The sequence below is a fragment of the Notamacropus eugenii genome, chromosome 6 (genome assembly GCF_028372415.1).
Source record: "Notamacropus eugenii isolate mMacEug1 chromosome 6, mMacEug1.pri_v2, whole genome shotgun sequence".
Lineage (NCBI taxonomy): Eukaryota > Metazoa > Chordata > Mammalia > Diprotodontia > Macropodidae > Notamacropus > Notamacropus eugenii.
Genome location: NC_092877.1, coordinates 45,728,305 through 45,748,177, shown reverse-complemented (window position 1 = coordinate 45,748,177; position 19,873 = coordinate 45,728,305). Strand labels below are relative to the sequence as shown.

Here is a 19,873-nt window from a genome sequence, read left to right as displayed (position 1 = left end):
TCTCAGGTGAACGAGTTTCATCCATTTGCACCAATGAGACTTTCATATCATCAGCCCAAGATTTCCTTTCTAATTCTATTTTCATTACATTGAAAAACAAACCAAATTTTCTATCAAAATAGTTAAGGAAAAGGTGATCATTGTCCCATTTACCCACAAGTAATAAAACCTGAAGCAGGTCTTTCTGTCACTTGGAAGAGAAGGAAGCAGTCCCAGGAAAGGAGAAGTAATCTACCCAACTTTATTTCTCTTTTGTTCAGAAATCTTAGGTAGAAAAATATCACAAAAGTTGTTCATTTGTCCACCAAAATCTCCTAAACTCACCTAACAGAAGATTCTGATTGCTGCACCATCCTTAACATAAAGCAAAACTACCAAAAACAGGCTTGGCTTAGACACAACAAAACGCACTGGAGATGGCCAAATTGAAGAGGTCCAAACTGATTCAGTCTTTTGGGGCAGCACATCCCAGGAAGGGAGCTTGGCTTGTAGGCTTCTGCCTCCAACTTCATCTCCCAGAGGAAAGGAAAAGATGAAAGAGGCAAGAGAGAAGACAAAGAATCCTAAGGAGCAGACGCGTCTTCTTTTGAAATCGACAATGCCTTCTTTAGGTTTTCTCAAGTCTCTAATGTAAAAATCCTGATTCTGCAAGCCTCACTGTGCTTGCCATATCTGATCAAGTTAAGTATTCAGCAGCAGCCTGAGCGTCTTGGCTGACCAGCCTATTGGGAGAGTTGGGAGGAGGGTGAGGAGGAGGTAGGGACCGTTAGCTTGTAAACTTTTAGGTTCCACTGAAGAGCCATGTGACCAAAAGCTAAAGGAGCATGTGCTCAAGGAAGCAGTTTCCTTTCCTGCCAGTAATGTGGTAGGAAACCAGAGATATGGAGAGGGAATGGCAAACAGTGAATCTCCTTTCCTACTCTCTGACAGCTGAATTCAGAAGAAGCAGTAGACCTTTAGGAACCATCTCCGGCAGCAGGGACTGCCTCTTTCTGGGGCAAGACCATGAGCTATGTGGAATCTCCCTCTCTCTTGTCAGACAAAGGAAGCTAACGTCATTTCTTGGCAAAAGCCTCTTCCTATGCTTCTCTTCCATCTGCCCAAGTTCAAAATTATACTTGAGCAGAGCCCACTGCTTAACTTGCCATTTAAGCGAGTTAAGATGGCAGAAAGGGGCTTACTTGCTCAGTAGCCAGAGCCCCAACAGCCCTGGTAACAAATAACAAGGTGGTTGTGAAGAAAGGACTTTGTAAACCTGAATGCACTTGAAAAATCTGAGATAATACTAATTCTAATAGACTAGGATCTGTTTTAAATTGAAGTTCACCATAAAATCTTCATGAAACTAGCAAAACAAAATCAAGCTCCTTTCCATACCACTTTCCTAATAATTTTTGAGCAGCCTGTCTTTACTCACAAGTAAAGGCACTTTTCTAAATGATTGGGGACTCTCTGAGTTGAGCTGAATTACCTCCTCCCAATGGGAAACTTTCTTCAGTTTGTATTTCTACCATATATTCTCCTATGTATATTTCCTCTGATTTCTGTTTAGTTATCAATTTAGATTACTGGGTTTATTTGCTAAAAATAAGTTTAAAAACAAATGGATGGATGGATAGACAGACAGATTAGGTATGTAGATGTGTACATAATACATTAAGATTTACCAAGTGTTTTCTCACCAGTATTCTTGTCCCCACCTTGTGAACAAGAAAAATGAGACTCATGGATCAAAGTCAGGTCTTGACTCCTGCCCCATACTGCACCCCTGCTCCCTCTCTTTGTGCTTATCTGGGCACAAGAATGCTCAGAAAGAGGACCCAGAGTTTCCTCATCCATAAAATGAGGAGAGGGTTACATTAGCATCTCTGGTGCCATCAACTCTTAATCTGTGATTCAATAAACATAAGCCAAGGGCCATAAACAACAGCAACTATGATTCTTCTCCTTCTACTCTGGTCAGAAGGCAAAAGAAGCATCAAAGAGGAGCTATACTCCTTCCCCAGGTTGTGAGTTACTCTCCTTTTTTTAAAGGCCCCTTACTAGGTTCTCCTGCAGTGGGTTTCAAGGCCTTTAGTTAGCCTGGGAGATTGGGGGAGAAGGCAGGGGTCAAAAAAGCCCTTGTCCTTGTAGGTATCTGATGGTATTCCACAAACTGATATCCACTCACCCACTAGGTCATCAATGAATGCTCACTAGCTGGCTGTCAGCTGCCAAGAAAAACACAAGAACCTTTGTAATCTGGTGAAAAGAAAGCTACAGCTTATAAGCAGAGCACAACATAGCAAAGGCCTTAGTAATCGATGCCCATGTACAAGGACCAACAAGGCAGTTAATTGTGAAGGGCACTGGTACCCAGATCAGACCTTTTGTCCTGACAACAAGGAGTGGTCTCCCCTCTCAGAGCCTCAAGGGGGAAGACTCCCAAAAGCCCACTCAGTGGGTGCCAGCCTCAATCACCTTCTACAGAATAGCATTGTAGGCAGACAAAGAGGTTAAGCCTCAGATCCTGGCTGGAAAGTTACTTAGGAGTTTTGGTAGTTGGACATCCAAAATGCATAGAGAACTGAAACAGATATGTAAACTGTGAGTCATTCCCCCAAAAGATTAAGAGGTCAAAGAACGGGAACAATTTCCATAAGATGAAATACAAACCGTCAAGCACGATAATGAAAAAAATGCCCCCAAACACTAAACATCTGATGGCAAAAATGGTAAAAGATGAAAATAGGAAATGTTGGATGAAGAGGATGTAGAAAGACAGGCACACTTAATACATTGTTGGTGAAGCTATATATTGGGGGTGAAGGGTGAGTACATTTAAGATGGTATATTTTCCTGGGACAATACTTCTCTTTCTTGTTATCACTCCCCTACTCTCTGGCATAGTACAGTGTAGACATGGATCGAAAATCAGAAAACCTGGAACTCTGACACTAATTCACTATGTAACTAAGAGTGATTCAATTCCCTATTTCTGGACCTCAGTTCTCTCATCTGTAAAAATCAATCAATATTTACCAAGGGCCTACTATGTGTCAGGCACTGTGCTAAGCACTAGAGATACAAAAGGAGGCAAAGACTGTCTCTACCTCAAGGACCTCACAAACTAATGGGGAAGATAACATGTAGACAAATATGTACAAACTATACACAGGATAAATAAGAAAGCTATATACAACTCAAAGAGTGAAAGGAGGTCTTCAGTGGCAGTCACAGTGGTCTGTCCCTTTCCTTTATCAACTGACCAACACTTATCAATTGGACAGAGATAGAAGACTTTCCACTTTAAAGTCTTCTTTTCATAATAGGTAGAGTGAGGCAAAAATAATTTTTACATTTTCATTTCTTGATTTCAACTGACCATAAATTACAAAGCAAAAACAAAAAAAAAAGGCTAGAAGTTGCATATTTGAACAGTAATTGTTGTATGAGCAGCTGTGAATGAAGTAAGCATTTCAAAAAGGACAGGAAGAACAGATGACTGTTGGAAGTTTCTAAGTTGTGCTGGTTGCTAAGAAGCCAAAGAGCAGAAGGTCAGAAATGCAATTAGATATTTTTTTGAAACAAGTACAAAAGTGGCAGAAAAAACTCCAGCAAAATCAGCTTCAACTGATGCTTTATTGGGCTGGCTGACTTTAAGTGGCAACAAAATGGAAATATGAACCTAACATTGCCAGGGAGTTTCAAGGATGAGAGCCATTCACCCAGCCTTGGACTCCTCTTGGCTTAGTTACGTGCTGTAGGAGGGACCAAGACTCTCATTGACATGCCTCCTTTCCATTGGTGCAGAGGAACACACCCAAGGCACCACTGCTGGTACAGGTCAGCAGGCCTAACAGGTCTAATCACTGTGAATGAAGAGTGCCCCTGGTTTGGGGTAAGTGGTCCACAAAGGACCCAACCCAACAAATCCACTCATCAAGTATTCATTAAGTATCTACTGCACACAAGGTATTGTCAGGTGCTCGGATAATACAAAGAATAAAGGCAAAGATAGCCCCTGCCCTCAAGAAGCTTATACTCCACTACAAGTATGCAACATTTCCTGAGAAACAACGCAAGGTAATTTTAGAAAGGAGAAAGCACTAATAAGTTGGGGGAATCAGGAAAGTTTCCCTAAAGGAAGAGGTATTGACTTAAGACCTGAAGGAAGCTAAGGATTCTAAGTGGTGGAAGAAGGAAAATACATTTCATACATGGGAGTACAGCCTGTACAAAGGTATGGAAGTGGGAAATGGAAAGTCTGGTTTGGGAAATGGCACATTGACCAGTCTGACTGAAGCACAGAGTACACCAAGTAAAATTATATAAAGGTTATATAAAGGCAACTCTGAAAAGTAAGAAGGAAGGGTATCACATTGTGAAGGATTTTAAATTCCTTTAAAAAGGCGAACTATACTCAATGAAGATTTCAAATTTTGATGTACAATTCTTTTTATAAGTTCTATCATGCACACGGAAATGCCAATTTTATTTAAGTTCAAAATTTTTTAAAAGGAAACTTTAAATAAAATAACAAGGGAAGGCTCATTGGTGGCGGGCATGAGAATCTGGAAATGCATGTGCTGTAAAAACAAAAGGCATTTTGGGAGTCATCTGCATAGAGATGGTAAACAAATGCATAAGAGCTGAGCTCACCAAGAGAACATGGAGAGAGGACCTAGACAATCCAAAACAAGAAGAGGGCCAAGGGCAGAGCCTTGGAGGACATCCGTGCTTAGAGGGCAGGAGGTAGATGATGATCCAGCAAAAGAACTTGAGAAAAGGTGGACAAAAAGGTCAGAGGAAAACAAGGAAAGAGTTGGAGCTACCGAAGGAAAGAGCATTCAGGAGGGGCCCAGTCTACTGTATCAAAAGCTGCAAACAAGGCAAGAAATACAAAGATTGGAAAAAGGCATTCAGATTTAACAAATCTGAATCATTGGAAAACTTGGAGAAAGCAGCTCCATTTTAGTGGTGGAGTTGGAAGCTAGATTGGAAGAGACTGAGAAATGAATGGGATGTGAGGAAGTAGAACCAAGGAGAGTGGACAGATTTTTCTAGGATTTGGTTGTAAAAAGGAGGAAAGGGACAGGACAGTAGTTTTTGAAACAAGTACAAAAGTGGCAGAACTCCCCCTCCCTCCAACAAAACCAGCTTCAACTGGTGCTTCATTGGGTTGACTGACTTTACTCTTAATAGAATTATGCATCCAAAGTTGCCAGAGTTTCAAGAATGAGAGTCATTCACCCCAAAGCCTTGGATTGAGAGGGTCTGTATGGTCAGGGACAGAATCAGGAATGTCTGGGTAGGTTTTTAGGCAGCAAGAAAGGATCTAGTAGATAAAGAGAGAGAAAAATAGGATGACCAAAGGGTTAAGCTCCTAGAAGAGCTAGAATGGGACCAAGGGGGTAAATACCAAGACTAATCTTTGCAAGAAAGGTCCCATCTTCAGAGACTGATCAAGGGAGAGAATGGGGGAAGAAGAGGGTGCTCATGGCAGATGGCTTCTATTTTCTTGAGAAAGCAGAAGAGGTGCTTTTCTGAGAGGAAGAAGGGAGTAGTAGAAGAGGCTTAAGGAGAGAAGAAAATGTTTAGGACAACTGATATAAGGGTTGGAATTGAAAGGCAATCAGGGAAGAAATAAAGGACTACATGCTACAGGTAGGGTCCAGTTGAAATTAGGTGACAATTTATAGTGGATTCAGAAAGCATGGCTGTGGGACTTTCTCCAACAGTGGTCAGCAGCATATGAGAAAGAACGCATTTAATGAAGTGATGACATTGTGAACTGGCCTTGAAAAATAGGTAGGATGGCATGACAAGGTAGACAGACATAAGAAACAGCTTGAGCAGAGGCACAGAGCTGGGCAAAAAAGGTAAACAGAAGAGGTGAAAGGAAGGACGGAGCAACATTGTACATTAAGGTATACGCATGTGAGAAAACCCAGGAAGCAGAGTGGGGAAAGCAGGCAGAGTATCTGGGAAAGAATCAGGAGAGACAAAAGCAGAATAGATACTGTCAGCAGGGTATAATACAAAGCACACTGATGGGAAGGAAAGACTAATATTAAGTCCTGGAAACGAACACTCAACTGGCACAAGGGGCAACGTAGCTGTCACAGGGAGGGCTGTCAGGACTTCTGCCAAAAGCAGAACACCTACTAATTTCTTGACTTGTCTTAATGATAATTTCATCTTTTGAAAGAAGGAGGAAGGAATATGGAGTACTTTTATCTCGGATCAAATCTTTACTCACAGAGAAGCATAGCAGATAGGGGTGGGAGAAGAGTGGGAAATGAGATTGGGGGTCAGTAAAAGGAGAAAAGAAATAGGAGACAAAACCTCGTAGCATAGTGGGGCAGCCAGCTGACATTATGGATGCACCAAGTGAAATTAGCTCTTCACCACTCAGCCTATGCAGCCTGTTCTGTCTGGGCCTCCTTCCAACCTGGATTTCAGGAGGCCAAAGCTATTGTCCTTGTTTGTAAAAGTCATACACTCAAAATAAGCTGAACACAATCAGTCAACCTTGTGAGGAAAATATTTGTCCTTCAAAAGTCCTGTTTCTCAGGCAGCATATACACTGTGATAAATTGAAATAAAACTTAAAATAAACAAATCTATACCCACCTTCAAAAATTTTAAAAAGATGAAGCTCAAATTCTCTTCTGGGCAAAACTAAAATACAGGTGTACTTTTTTTATGCAAAAGAAAGACTGTGAAAAATTGGATATAAATCAAATTTTTACCAGGAATCAAATAAATCATTTTTTAATGTTGTACAGGAACTTGTTATTTAAAGGAGCCCCAACTCCTTCAAACGAGGAATTGAACCATTTTGCTAAGCTAGGAATTACCAAATGGTATAATTTTGTATTTGGGTTTTGCACATTAGATTTTTTTAAATGGGCTGATCTGAACAAGAGCTGCAATAACTCCTTCACTACTGATTTAGGACCAGCAATCAATTCATCAACATTTATCAAGCCCTTCCTATATGTACCAGGCATAGCACTAAGCACTGGGGTTACAAGGAAAGGCATCCCCCACTAAAACCAGAGTCCTTACTATTAAGGAATTTACACACACTATTGAGGGAGACAACATGTAATCAGTAGCAGAGGCAGTGGTGGAGTGGACACTGACTGGGGAAGTCCCATTACCTCTCATTGCCCCAGGAAACTCTTAAGACTCTTCAGAGGCAGAGAAGGTGTGAATGTGCATCGGTGGAGAGTTTCTCACTAGGGACTCCCCTTCATGGATGAAATCAGAAGTTGGGTTAAAATTAAAAGCCCCAAACCTAGTGGGTGTGCACAAGACAAAGAGAGAGCAAACCATCAAGGGAAAAGCACACTGGTCCGGTTTGCAGATTGTCCTTCTTCTCAAAGGGAGGTACTGTTCCTTTTTTTCCAGTCAGCCCCTCTGCTGGTTCTTACAGAACCCAAGGATGGGCCTCATCTGGACCAGGTGACTTGAATTCATCAAGGATGGCTCATGTTCTCACCTTACTTATCTTGAGTATCAAAACTCCCTCTTAGTCATTTTTGTTTGATCGTTTCCAATAGAGAGCTCATTCTCTTTTGTAAAGAAAACCAGAAACAAAATCAGAATGAAATACTACTGGCTTCCTTCCTGTTAATCATCATCTCTTCTACCCTAAGGAAAGGTCCAGTTCCTTCTTAGATTCTTTTTCTCCTAGTGTAGCTTTAAAAACAAACAAAAAAACCAACCCATCTTTTTGTTGTCCTTAGCTTCTGTCACCACTACAATACTAATAGGACCAGGCACACCCTTACATTCATATTCTGTTACCTTCTGTACCTTATCTTTTAAAATCTAAGTTATTTGGTGACTTTCTAGTGCATGCATATTTTCAAACAAATTCCATTTTCTCTCCTCATTGGAACTGTTTCCCTTTGTGCCTTAAACATTTTCTACTTGAGCATCTTCCATTCTCATTACCTTTGTACCAGTTTGGTCTGTGGGAGTCTACTTATATTTCCTCTAATTACAAGAAAAATGGTGGTGCACTTGACCAAAATAGGGAAGCTGGGGAGAGGTGTATATTTAGCAGGGAAAGACAATGAGTTCTGCTTCAAACATGCTGAGTTTGAGATGATTTTGGAACACCCAGCTCAACATTCCAGAAAGAGTTAGTGATGTAGGACTGGAAGTAAGAGAGTAGGATTGGATATATGGATTTGGGAGTTATGTGATTAGAGATGATCACTGAATACCCAGGAGCTAAGGAGATCACTGACAGTTTAGAGAGTGAAAAGGAAAGGGCCTAGGAAAGAATCCTGGGATACACCCACACATAGGAGGCAGTACAAGGATGGTGATCCTGCAAAGGAGTCTGTAAAGAGTCAGGTAAGATAAGAAGAAAACTATGACAAAGTATTGTCCTGTCAAAGGATATGAATAAGCAGTTTTCAGATTAAGAAATCAAAGCTATCTACAGTGATATGAAAAATGATATAAATCACTAAAAAAGCAAATTAAAATAACTCTGAGCTACCACTTCACATCTATCAGATTGATTAACAGCTAATATGACAGAAAAGGAAAATGACAAATATTGAAGGGGATGTGGGAAAATCAGAAACTAATGCACTGTTGCTGGAGTTGTAAACTGATCCAACTATACTGGAGAGCAACTTGGAACCAAAGGTCTATAAAACTGCCTACCCTTTAACCCAGTAATATCACCACTAGCTCTGTATCCCAAAGAGATTTTTTTTAAAAAAGAAAGGAAAAGGACCAACATGCAAAAAAAAAAAAATGTTTCTGGCAGCTCTTTCTGTGATGACAAAGAAGTGGAAATTGAGGGGATGTCCATCAACTGGGGAATGGCTGAACAAGTTGTAGTATATGATTGTGATGGAATACTATATTATGCTATAAGAAATGATGAACAGGATGCTTTCAGAAAAACCTAGAAAGACTTATATGAACTGATGCAAAGTGAAGTGAGCAGAACCAAGAGAATATTATACACAGTAACAGCAAAATTATACAATGATCAATTGTAAATGACTTAGCTATTATCAGCAATACAAAGATACTTAAGATGAAAATGACTATCCACTTCCAGAGAAAGAATTGATGGGAGTCAGAATACAGAAGGAAGCATACTATTTTTTGCCCTTTTTGTGTGTGGGGGGGGTGTTTGGTCTGTTTCTTTCTTTAAATTATTTTATTTGTTTTCAGTGTTCTACAATCACTTCCATATATCTTAGACTTTTTGCCTTCCGTCCCCCTTCCTTTCCCCATCCCTCACCACCCCCTCCCCAAGAGGGTGTGCCATCTTATATAGGTTTTACACATATGTTCCTATTAAATACATTTTCACCTCAGTCATGTTGAATAGAAGAATTATAATGAACATAAAATAAAACAAAACATAATACAAAAGTAAATGGTCTGCTTCATTTTGCGATCCAATTCCATAGTTCTTTTTTTGGATGTGAAAGGCGTTTTGCCTCAAAAGTCCATTGGGAATTTTTTAGGTCTTTGCCTTGCTATGAAGGACTAAGTCTTAACAGAAAAATTCCTCACACGCTGTGGTTGTTGCTGTGTACAAAGTTCTCCTGATTCTGCTCCTTTCACTCAGCATCAGTTCATATAAGTCTCTGTGTTTTCTTTAACAGCATGATTTGTATGGAAATGTTTTGCATGATGGCATATGCATAACCTGTAACAAATTGCTTGCCATCTCAGGGAGGGAGGCAGAGAGAGAGAATTTGAAACTCAATTCTTTTAAAAAAAAAATGAATGCTAAAAATTGTTTTTACATGTAATTGGGAAAAATTAAATATTATATATTTAAAAAGTAGTGTCCTGGAAACCTGGGGAGAAGAGAGTGTTCAGAAGAAGAGGTGCACAATGATGTTAAATACCGCAGAGAGGTCAAGAAGGCTGAAGACTCAAAAACAGGATTTAGCGATAAGAGACAGAAACAGCTAGGTGGCACAGAATCAGAAAGAATGAGTTCCAATCCTAACTCAGATATTTATTAGCTATATGACTGTAGACAGGTCACTTAACTGTGGATCATAATAGTGCCTCCATTACAAGGTTACTGTGATGATCAAATGAGAAAAATATTTGTAAAATGCTTAGTGTGGAAGGCATTTAGAAAATGCTTAATCTCCTTTCCCATTGGCAGAGCAGTTTCAGCTGAGCGGGGGAGATGAAAGGCAAATTTTGAGGGGCTGAGAAGTGAGAAGAAGGAAGTGGCAACAACCAGTATCAACATGTTTGGCTACAAAAGGTAGCAAAGACCTAAAAAACAGCTTGAAGAGAGTGGGATCAAGTGAAGGTATTTTGGTCTGTTTGGGTTTTTTTAATACAGAGATCTGAACACGTTTGTAGATAGTTTCAAATTCACCTAATTATCCTTTCGTCCACTTCACAATCATGAGAAACTTTGTCAAATGCCTTCCTAATGGTACTTCATGTCTCCAACATACATACCCCTGACCTACCTGCTGGAAACTCTATCCAAAAAAGGCAACAGGGAGAGTCGGGTTATGACTTGTTTTTGAGAAGCCCACGTTGCCTTCCATAAATAGTCATAAGCCATTCCTTTAGTAAGGCATTCTAGAATTTTGCAAGAAATCAAAGTCAAACTCACTGGCCAAGAAGCAAAGTCTGTTCATTACAGTTTCTTAGGGATCACAGAGTTCAACCCCATTCCATTTTATTCAGTTCACTCAATATTTACTAAAGTGACTATGATATTGCAAAACACAGTGCTAGGGATGCCAGGATGCAGGCCCTCACTTCAAAAGGCTTACAATCTATGGGGTGGGGGGTGGGGGGGATGAGAGATGTGCACAATTACAAGTCAAAGTGACTAAGCGTGTAGGAGAGGTCAAAATACATTCTGAGAGAAGGAAAGCTCACTTCTAGCTGAGGAAAATCTGGGACATCTTGGAAGAAGGAACAGCTTCTGATCTGGGACATGAAAAAGAGGAAAGATATCGAGAGAAACAGGGGCTCAAGGATTCTCATTCAGATATGAAGGACAATATGGGCAAAGTCACAAAGGCAGAAGAAAGTCAAAGATTGTAAATAATACATTTTGGCCAAGCCTAGAATTCATGAAGAACCATGAAATAAGGCTGCAAACTGGAGCAAGACGGTAGAAGCTCTTGAAAGCCCATTAAAGAGGCTTCTGTTGATTTGGTAGTCAGTGGGTACTCACTGAAGGGTTTTTTTAAGCAAACATGTGACATGTTCCAGCCTGTGCAATAAAAATAAAAATTTGACAGCTGTGTAGAACATACATTAGAGATGTGAAACTGAATAGTACAGATAGGAGAAAAGAGCCCTAACTAGGTCAGTAACCTTTTGAGTGGAGAGAATGGGGGAAAGGCTAGGGATATCGAAGTCAAAATGACAACCAGTGTTGGATATGGGGGGGGAGGGAAGAGAGAAGGGTCAAGGATGATTCTGAAGGTGTAAACCTAGGTGAATGGAACACTAGTTTGCCTATGACAAAAACAGGGAAATTTGGAGAAGTAGGTTTGAGGCATAGTGTGGTGGAGGTATGATCATTTGTTTTGGACCTATTGAACTTGGCATAGGCATGCCAAATTTTATTGTTGAGTCATTTCAGTTGTGTCCAACTCTCTGTGACTCTCTCTTTTTTCTTGGCAAAGATACTGGAGTGATTTGCAATTTCTTTTTCCAGATCACTTTACGGATGAGGAATTGAGGCAAATAAGATTAAATGACTTGCCCAGGGTCATACAGCTAGTAAGCATCTGAGGCAGCATTTGACCTCAGGCCCTCCTAATTCGAGGCCAGGCACTCTATCCACTGTGCCCCCCAGCTGCCAGGTGGAGATGTGTCCAGCAGGCAATTGTTGATATGGGCCTGGAGTTCAAAAAATAGATTAGCTCTAGATATATAGATTTGGGAATCATTTGCATGGAAATAACATTTGAATCCATGGGATCTTATGAGATAATCAAAAGATTGTAGAGGGAGGAGATGAGAGGGTTTAGGATGGAGCATTAGGGGGCACCCACACTCAAGATGGACAATGTTCTATTGAAGGCATGGTAAAACAGATAGGAAGAGAAACTAGAGAGAAAATAATGTTAGGGAAGTCAAAGGAGGAAAGAGTAGCCAAGAGGGAAGGGCTAGGTATGGGGACCTAGAAAGGGCCATTATCTTCAGCAGCTGTAGAGAGCAGGCAGCCCATTAGAGTGTTGGGGTAGAGAAGTGAGACTTGAGGAAGCAGAAGAGCAGAATTGATGATGATGAGCTACAGTATCCAGATGCCTTCAATGAATCCGAGTCACCAGGCCTGGTTAAATTATATCCCAGAGTACTGAAGAAATTGTGGATAACCTCAGAATAATGTTACCTTTTTTTCTCCTTTACTTCTCTATCCAACCAGCTGCCAAGTCCCAGTGGTTCTACTCATACCAGTTCTACTAAATCTTTTTTCTCCTTCCACAGCTCCCCTTACTTATATTTGTGCCTGTTAGATACATGGCTAACAGGACAGAGTCTGGGTGTGACCTGCTATCCCCAAAACAGTCATCATAAATTTAGTTATGGCGTACCAGGTGGCAGGCTTTGAGTGAGGCCCTGGGGTTATAAAGACCAAAATGAAACCATCTCTGCCTTCAAAGAGTTTAACTTTCATTGGAAGAGATAATACATACAGATAAGGGTATACAAAATAAATTCAAGGAAACTGGGGAGGGGAGGCCCTGGCAGCTAAAGGGAGTGGGTTGGGAAAAGCTTCATGAAACTTTAAAGAAAACTCAAAAATGCTGAGGGGAAGATGAGGAAGGAGGGCATTCCAGACATGAGGTCTGAGGAAAGGAGAAGATAGAATGGACAAAGGCCCAGGGACAGGAGATGGAACATCATGTGTAAGGATAAGCAAGAAGACCAGTTCAGTGAGACCACAGACTGTGTGAAAGGGAAAGATTTATAGGCAGAGCTGTGGAAATGTAGGTGGGAGTCTAGTTGTCAAGTGCTTAAAATGCCAAATGGAGTTATTTATATTTGCTCCTAGAAATAATAGGAAAGCACTAGAGTTAATCGAGCTGGGAGCAAAACAGACAGACCTATGTTTTTGGAATATCTCTTTGGAAGCTGCATAGAGGACAGAGTCCCAAAACAGGACGATGGCCCCCAATTGCCCTGGTATAGCTATGGCCTTGCTCTGGGGGTGTTCTTCTCTTTTCCTCATAGCCTGATCCAAAAGGCTGTGACATATGGAGGCATCTCAAGGAACTTCATCTCAGTAACAAAACAGGGGATGGTATTTATTTTCCAGAACAAGGGGACCTAGAGAAGGACAATCATTCATCTAGTTACATGTTATCCAAAGTCTGGTTACATTAAAATCAAGGGAAATAAAGAAGACGCTGAGCAGCTGAATGAAAATGGACTACTTGTATTGGCTAGAGGCACAGATTACAAGGTCCTGATAGGCAGAAACCACATCTTTCCCATGGCATTTTATAGAGTACATACCATGGCACCTCCAAGAAAACAGCTCAATAAATAATTGACTGACAGTTATATACTTGCCAATCAAGTCATAAACGAAATATGAAGGACTTTCTGCAAGAGAGCTCCAAGAATTTTAGGCCTCTGTTATTTCATGTCATTGTGTGTACAAGTGTTACTGTCCCTCCTGGAGAAATCCAAAGTGATACCATTATTTGATCAAGGTTTCCCAGTAAGAATTGTCTGAGCTCTAACCACATCACTTAAATTCAATTCCAGTCAAGCAGTACATAGCAGTCGGGCTCTAAGAACTGGTCAACCTTCCCTTGACAGTCTATAAAACCTACTTCTAGGGATGCCAAAGAACAAAACAGAACCTGTTATCTTGAGTAAGTACCAAGGGTTTCCTGTTTTGGGGTTTTATAAACCACCAGGCAAGATTAAAAATGAGACTATCAGTCTAAGTTGGGAGTCTGGGATCAGACAGAATCAGATAAACTTGATGCCATCTCTGGAGTCCTTCTCAAGATTGCCATTGGACATTCTTCCAGATCTTAAGGACAACCAATAAGGCAGAAGACCCTCTAATAGTTGGAAAGTGCCCATAGTGAGTCCCAAATACAAGGCACAGAGTACAAGACAGACCCTACATCCATCCATAACCTGGTCTAGAAAAAGACTCAGGACTTAATCCACAGTGAGGAGCAAACAGATGCAACCATAATACCCTGCTATCACACCAATATTACCAAGAAGAAAAGAATCTCCCATTTTTCAGGGCCCCAAGATCTGAAAACACAACTTTAACTAAAATGTCCAGGAGACATTTTAGGAAAAAGTAGAAATAAACAGAGAACAGAGCCAAGAGCAGGTAAGACATGAAGGGTGTAAACTAGAACTTAGCAACATCCAGAAGAGGACAACAGAGAAACTTTGAGGTGAGTGAAAAACAGACATACAAATAGAAGAGTCTCTCTGAAACTTAAACCAATTACCAAGACCAACGAAAGGGATCTGAGGAAGAAAAAGGTGTTTTGAAACAGGCAAGTAGCCTCTGGACAGATATCCCTTACAAAGAAACTCTGCTTCTGAGTAGCAACATTATTTTGGTTTCTGGTTCATACACACCTTCCGTGAAGTCGGCCTCCATCACAAATAGTAGAATCACACAACTGTTATTTAGTATGGGTCTTAGGAATGTTACTTCACCAGTTAATCCTACCCCTTCCAGTGGATTGGTGAGTTAAAAAGACTGTATAAACCAAATGTGGGCTACATTAGGAAAGAACAGAGCCCAACCCAGCTGGTTATGTTCGACACAGTCACAAGCAGGAGAAAAGGTTAGAAAGAAAGGGGTAGAAAAAAGTCTATTTCCCTGTGCAAAGGGTAGGTGAACAGAACAGGGGTATGGAAGATGTAAGATATTCCTCTAGCTTATGGCACAGCTGGCTGCTAGCATTGCTCCTTGCTCAAAGCCCTACATGCTTTACTCAAGTCGGGTACCTATTTTAGGACTCAGAACTTGTCTGATTATATAGGATTATACAACAAACCTCCGACTAAAACAAGCAAACACACAAACAAAAAACAAAAAGGAATAATCTCTAAACACTGCCCAGCTAGGGGCAACAGGGAAGGTATCAGCTTTCTCTGAGATGTTTATTAGAAAGCTGACCTCTCCAAAGGTACAAAGACTCAGACACTGAAGGAGAAAAAAACACTTTAGCTTAGCATCAGAGCTGTGGTCTCTGGGATGCAAAAGCTTAAGAAGATGAGCCCACCTACACCCTTGGACTCTAGCCTTCCAGAAAGCCTAGAGCTCATGCTCAAAGCTCCCAAAATATCCTGGCAAGTTCCTGCACAAAACTGAAACACGCTTTCCATCTGTGAATAGGTCAGTCAGAAGCTCTGGGTCAGTCTGGCTTGGGTTTAAGCTTGGTAATGGTTGTCATAAACAGCTCTTCCCTTGGGACTGCAAAGTCCCAGGACACTCCTTGGAGGTCAGTTAGCTAGAGTCAAATAGCTCAGCAAAGGCCACTTGACCTATTTAGTGGAAGGCCTGTTGGCTCCAGTAGGGGAGCCCAGGTAGCTTCATGTCTAGGTGAGAATGGCATCTCCACTCCACCCTACCTCCTCTTTCCATAAACATTATTTTTTTGAGGGGGAGGAGACGGGGATTCCTTAGACAACGGGCTTTTCTAGCAGATACCATTTCATTTAGTAGCAAAAAATAAATTGCCAACCTCAATTTGAGAAGGTATTTATTAGCTTCGGAGAAGAACAAAGAAAAAGAGCTACCTCTTTCTATGGCAGCAGAATTTAGCATCAGACCACCTCCCTTCCCCTCCTCCACCTTGCTTCAGTCTCACTGTCATTTCCTCAGCCAGACTTGGGTCTGCACACAGAGGAGCACTCTGCAGATGGCCTGCAATCCTCAGCTTCCAGGCTTCTCCCTCCTCCTCCCAACCCCCCAGCCTTCCCCCACTGCTTTGCAACCAAAATGTCATCTACCCCTATGGGGATGCCTAAAACAAGAGGACCCCCATGCCAGCCACTGGGCATCTAGCCTACTCCCAGGCTTCTAGTATAGTGCAGCAGCAGGGCACTGAGCCCTGAGCCAGCCCCTTCTTTGTCTGCTTTAAAGACCCTTGGAATGGGGAGTGAGAAGAGGGGGTCTGAACTATACAGCCCCTCCCCCCTTTGCCTGGGCCAGCACAGAGCTGGGGCTCTATCTCCTGGCAGATATTGAAGGTGCTCTGGAATCTGGGTGGTATTTTCAGGGACCCTACAATCCTTTCACTGCTCCCTCCTTTCATTTGTCCCCACCTTTCAGCCTCAACACCTCCCGAGGCCCCTTTCCTTCTCAAAAGAACTAAGGAGCTGAGGGTCTGTGCCCCAGGAAAGATGGAGGTGGGGAGACAAAAGGATGAGATGTATAGAAGAAAGGTGCACTTGGAGAACAGAGATGATGTGTTGTTAAAGAAAATGGTTTATGGGGAAATACCTGGTGGAAGCCTGGTAGGGGAAGGCATCATGTGGGGTTTTGTGGGGGGAGCTCTGTGGAGCGGGGTGCTCAAGGAAGGAAGACAGTTATATGCACTTCGGTGGAAGTGTCTGACAGAGAGAAGTGTCTGTGTTGGGGCTTGTCAGGGACCGTCTTCAAGAAGAATGGGGAAGGGGTGAGGTCTGGAAATCATTTTCAAGGAGGCTTCTGGAGACTCATTGGCAAGAAACACACCGTAAGGGAGTGGGGGTCCCTGCTTAGCTGGAAGAATCCATTGTTTGTGTGAGAGGGGATGCCCTGACCGTTTGCAAGAGGAGGGGGGCAGTAGGGGAAGCCCAATAGGTGAAGGTTTGCCCATCTTGGGAGGGCAGCTGTGTTAGATAGAAGGCATTGTTGGGGAGGCAAAAGGAAGATTGGGGGATACTCCTGAAGGAAGGAGCTTTTCAGGGGGAGGTTTCACAGAGACACTCTCTGGGGTGGAGGAGGGCTGTTGGCAGGAGAGGTTTCATGGGGGCATAGTTTAAGGGTGGAGAGCAGCTCAGAGCGGCTCGGTGGCAGAGGCTTTCTCTGGAGGAGAATTGCCTGGGGATGGGGCGGTTTGGGGGCACTGTCAAAGGGAGGCCTCTGGGGGTACAATGGGGGGGTGATGTCAGAGAAAGGAAGTTTGGGGGATGATTGTGAGAGTACTGTGTGGGGAAAAGGCCTGAGGGGCACAGGAGAGAGCTCTCTAGGGGTGAGGGCAGGGGAGCTCTCTAGGAGAGAGCTTGGTTTGGGCATATTGTCAGCGGAGGTCTTCTGGAGGAGAATGTGTTGGGGACACAATGGGGCTAATGCCTCCATAAGGGATCGGCTTGGGGGCACAACGGTTGCGAGAGATGTCTGGGAAGGGGGTGGATGGGGCATTGTCAAAGGAGGACGACCTCCTGGGTGACACAAAGGGGGCACTGGGTAGGTGGAAGTTTGGGGGGGCCCAATAGGGGTCGCTTTCTGGGGGAGAGGGTGGTTTGAAGGGGTTGGGGGGAGGCCTCGGGCATCCCAATGGAGGGAGCTGCCTGGGGGAGGACGTGGTGGGGGCACAATGGGGACGTTGTCGGGGGAGGCCTGTTGGGGGCGCTGCCTGGGGAGGGGGCGGTTGGGGGAGCATGGGGGCGCTGCCTGGGGAAGGGGCGGTTTCGGAGGGACGCTCTTGGGGAGGGGCTGTCAGAGAGCCGCTGGAGCAGTTCGTGTCGGGCCGGGGCCGGGGCCGGGGCCGGGGGTGGGGGCCGGGCCGGGCAGCGGCAGCCTCTGCAGCGGTACCTGACGAAGGACGATCCTCCGCTCGGGGCCCGGGCTCGCGAGCGGCCCAGCAGGCGCGGGTGAGACAGGTCCATGGCAGCGGCTGGGGCCTCGGCGAGGGTCCGCAGGAAACGCCGGCGGCTCGGAGGGGCGCTCAGGCCGGGGCCGGGGCTGGGGCTGGGGCGGGGGCAGGAGCCCGGTCCATCCTCGGGGCGGGGGAGGGGAGGAAGGCGGGGCCGGGCTGAGGAGGAGCCGCCTCCGAGGGCGGGGCTCCATTGTGGCCTGCAGGGGGCGGGGCGAAGCAGGGCGCACCACTCTGATTGGATCGAGGGGGGATGTCGGGAGAGTCGCCCACTCTTCGGGGGAGCTGGCCTGGCCGCGAGACTCTGGCCACGAAAAAAGGAGAAGTCCTAACGTCCTCGAACTTGGGCGTGGCCTCGAGTGGAGAGGGAGTCACGGCGCAGAGAAAGGGAGTATAGGTCTTCACGACGCCCACCCCCTTCCTGTGGACACAAGCGCGGCCAAGAGAACAGCTGCGGGCGTAGCCACGCCTCTTCGATCCCGGCCCTCCCCTGCCCCCAGCCGTTCCTGGGGTCTCCCCTCCCCCACCGCGCACACCCCCTTTCCTGCCTGGGGCCAGTCGCCCACTCCCGGCTCCGCCTGGAGACAAGCCCCTGGGACGCCCCGCTCCATCCCTCCCTCTGCACTCCCCCATTGGTTCGGTCTTGCTGCCCCGATCAATCAGTCACCAGTGACAGCTTCGATGTGGCCTCCCCCTTCCCCAGGACTGGCCCTGGCTCCGTCCTTCTGCTGCTGCGAGCCTAGCCTTCCCGCAAACCTCCCATACAAAACTGGAAGACCCCCCTCCGGGTCCTTTCCAGGACAGCCGCTGAGGACCATGGACAAAGAGGAGGGGGGCCTCTAGTCTTCAGGGTGAATCTTTATGAGAGGTCGTGAACAGAACTGCCCAGATTGGCAGTATCACTCCGTAAACCACCTTCCTTTGAATCCCTTGAACCGTGGAAGTGGCGGTGCTCCAGAACCGGGCATCTAATTCATTCCTCTGTGCCTTCATCTAAATGCCCATTGTGTGAGAACTGCTGTTTTTCCTTCCTTCCGGAAGACCACCGTGACATCGGGAAGGGGATGACATGACTGGCAAATGAATTGGATTGAAGTGAGACCAGCCTCACTTTCTCCTCCAGGACCTCTGGGTCCCGTGGCAAGATCAAGATGTGTCCTGTATGGGGGATTTTCGGGAAGACAATCAGCAGCAGAAGGATGGACAGGGACCAGTCCTGGTGAAGGGAGAAGGCCCAGGATGCCATGGGGTTCTTTGGCCTTTTCATGCTAAGGTCTTTATCAGGTCTCAGGCTGACTGAGGCAATTCAGTGATTAAAGGATAGACAAGAATTGAGGGAAAAGATAAGAGTAATTTGCCTTCTCCAAAGAATCATTCTGGGAGGAGAAGACCCTTTGGGTTTCTGGCCAAAACAGAAACAATTGCTATTTACACTCACTCTGAGTCATCAGAGCCCACACAATGACCAATTACTGGCCAATCGGTGAGAGCCAGAGTGATTTGAGTTTAAAGCCATAGTCAAGTAACTCCATTTGAATCCCAACGGGCTTTAGCAAAGCCTGGTTTACCAGAGCTATATAATTCATTCCTTTATGCATTCAATAAACATTTAAGTGCCCAGTATTCAAGAGAACTCCTAGGCATTTGGGGAATTAGAGGGCCGCTGATCTCTTGAAATTAGTTGTTTAGTAGGTTAACCATTCTAGGGATCCAACAGACCTCTCACTAAATGACTTGTCCATATATTCTTGATGATACCTCCTTGCAAGCAAGTCATCACTGGCAATAAGGACTGTCTCCAGTCATCCTGATCGATGTGTGTGTTCGTCCTTTGTTGACGAAGAAGACCATGCCATCAGAGAAATAATGACGTGACTTACACTTGACTTTGTTTTGAGTGAGGGAGGGTTGTGCAGGTCACCAGCCTCACTTTTCCTCCAGAGTCATCAGAATCCAGTGACCAGATATTCTTCAGGATAACTGGAGATGACCCAGGATGAGGCAATTGGGGTTAAGAGACTTGCCCAAGGTCACACAGCTAGTGA

The 19,873-nt window shown here is 44.2% G+C and overlaps 1 protein-coding gene across 2 annotated transcripts in view; it reads right to left on the bottom strand.

Annotated features, from left to right (window-relative positions):
* The window catches only part of DNAAF9 (dynein axonemal assembly factor 9), a 156,060-nt gene extending 138,076 nt beyond the window's left edge, over positions 1-17,984 (bottom strand). Inside the window, exon 1 of one of the 2 annotated variants that reach the window (XM_072619757.1) lies at positions 17,768-17,984. In XM_072619757.1, coding sequence (XP_072475858.1) covers positions 17,768-17,841 — 74 coding nt within the window. In that variant the 5' untranslated portion in view covers positions 17,842-17,984. The remainder of the gene's footprint in view (positions 1-17,767) is intronic. The other variant, XM_072619756.1, reaches the window with a different exon arrangement.
* Between the last annotated feature and the right edge of the window lie 1,889 nt (positions 17,985-19,873).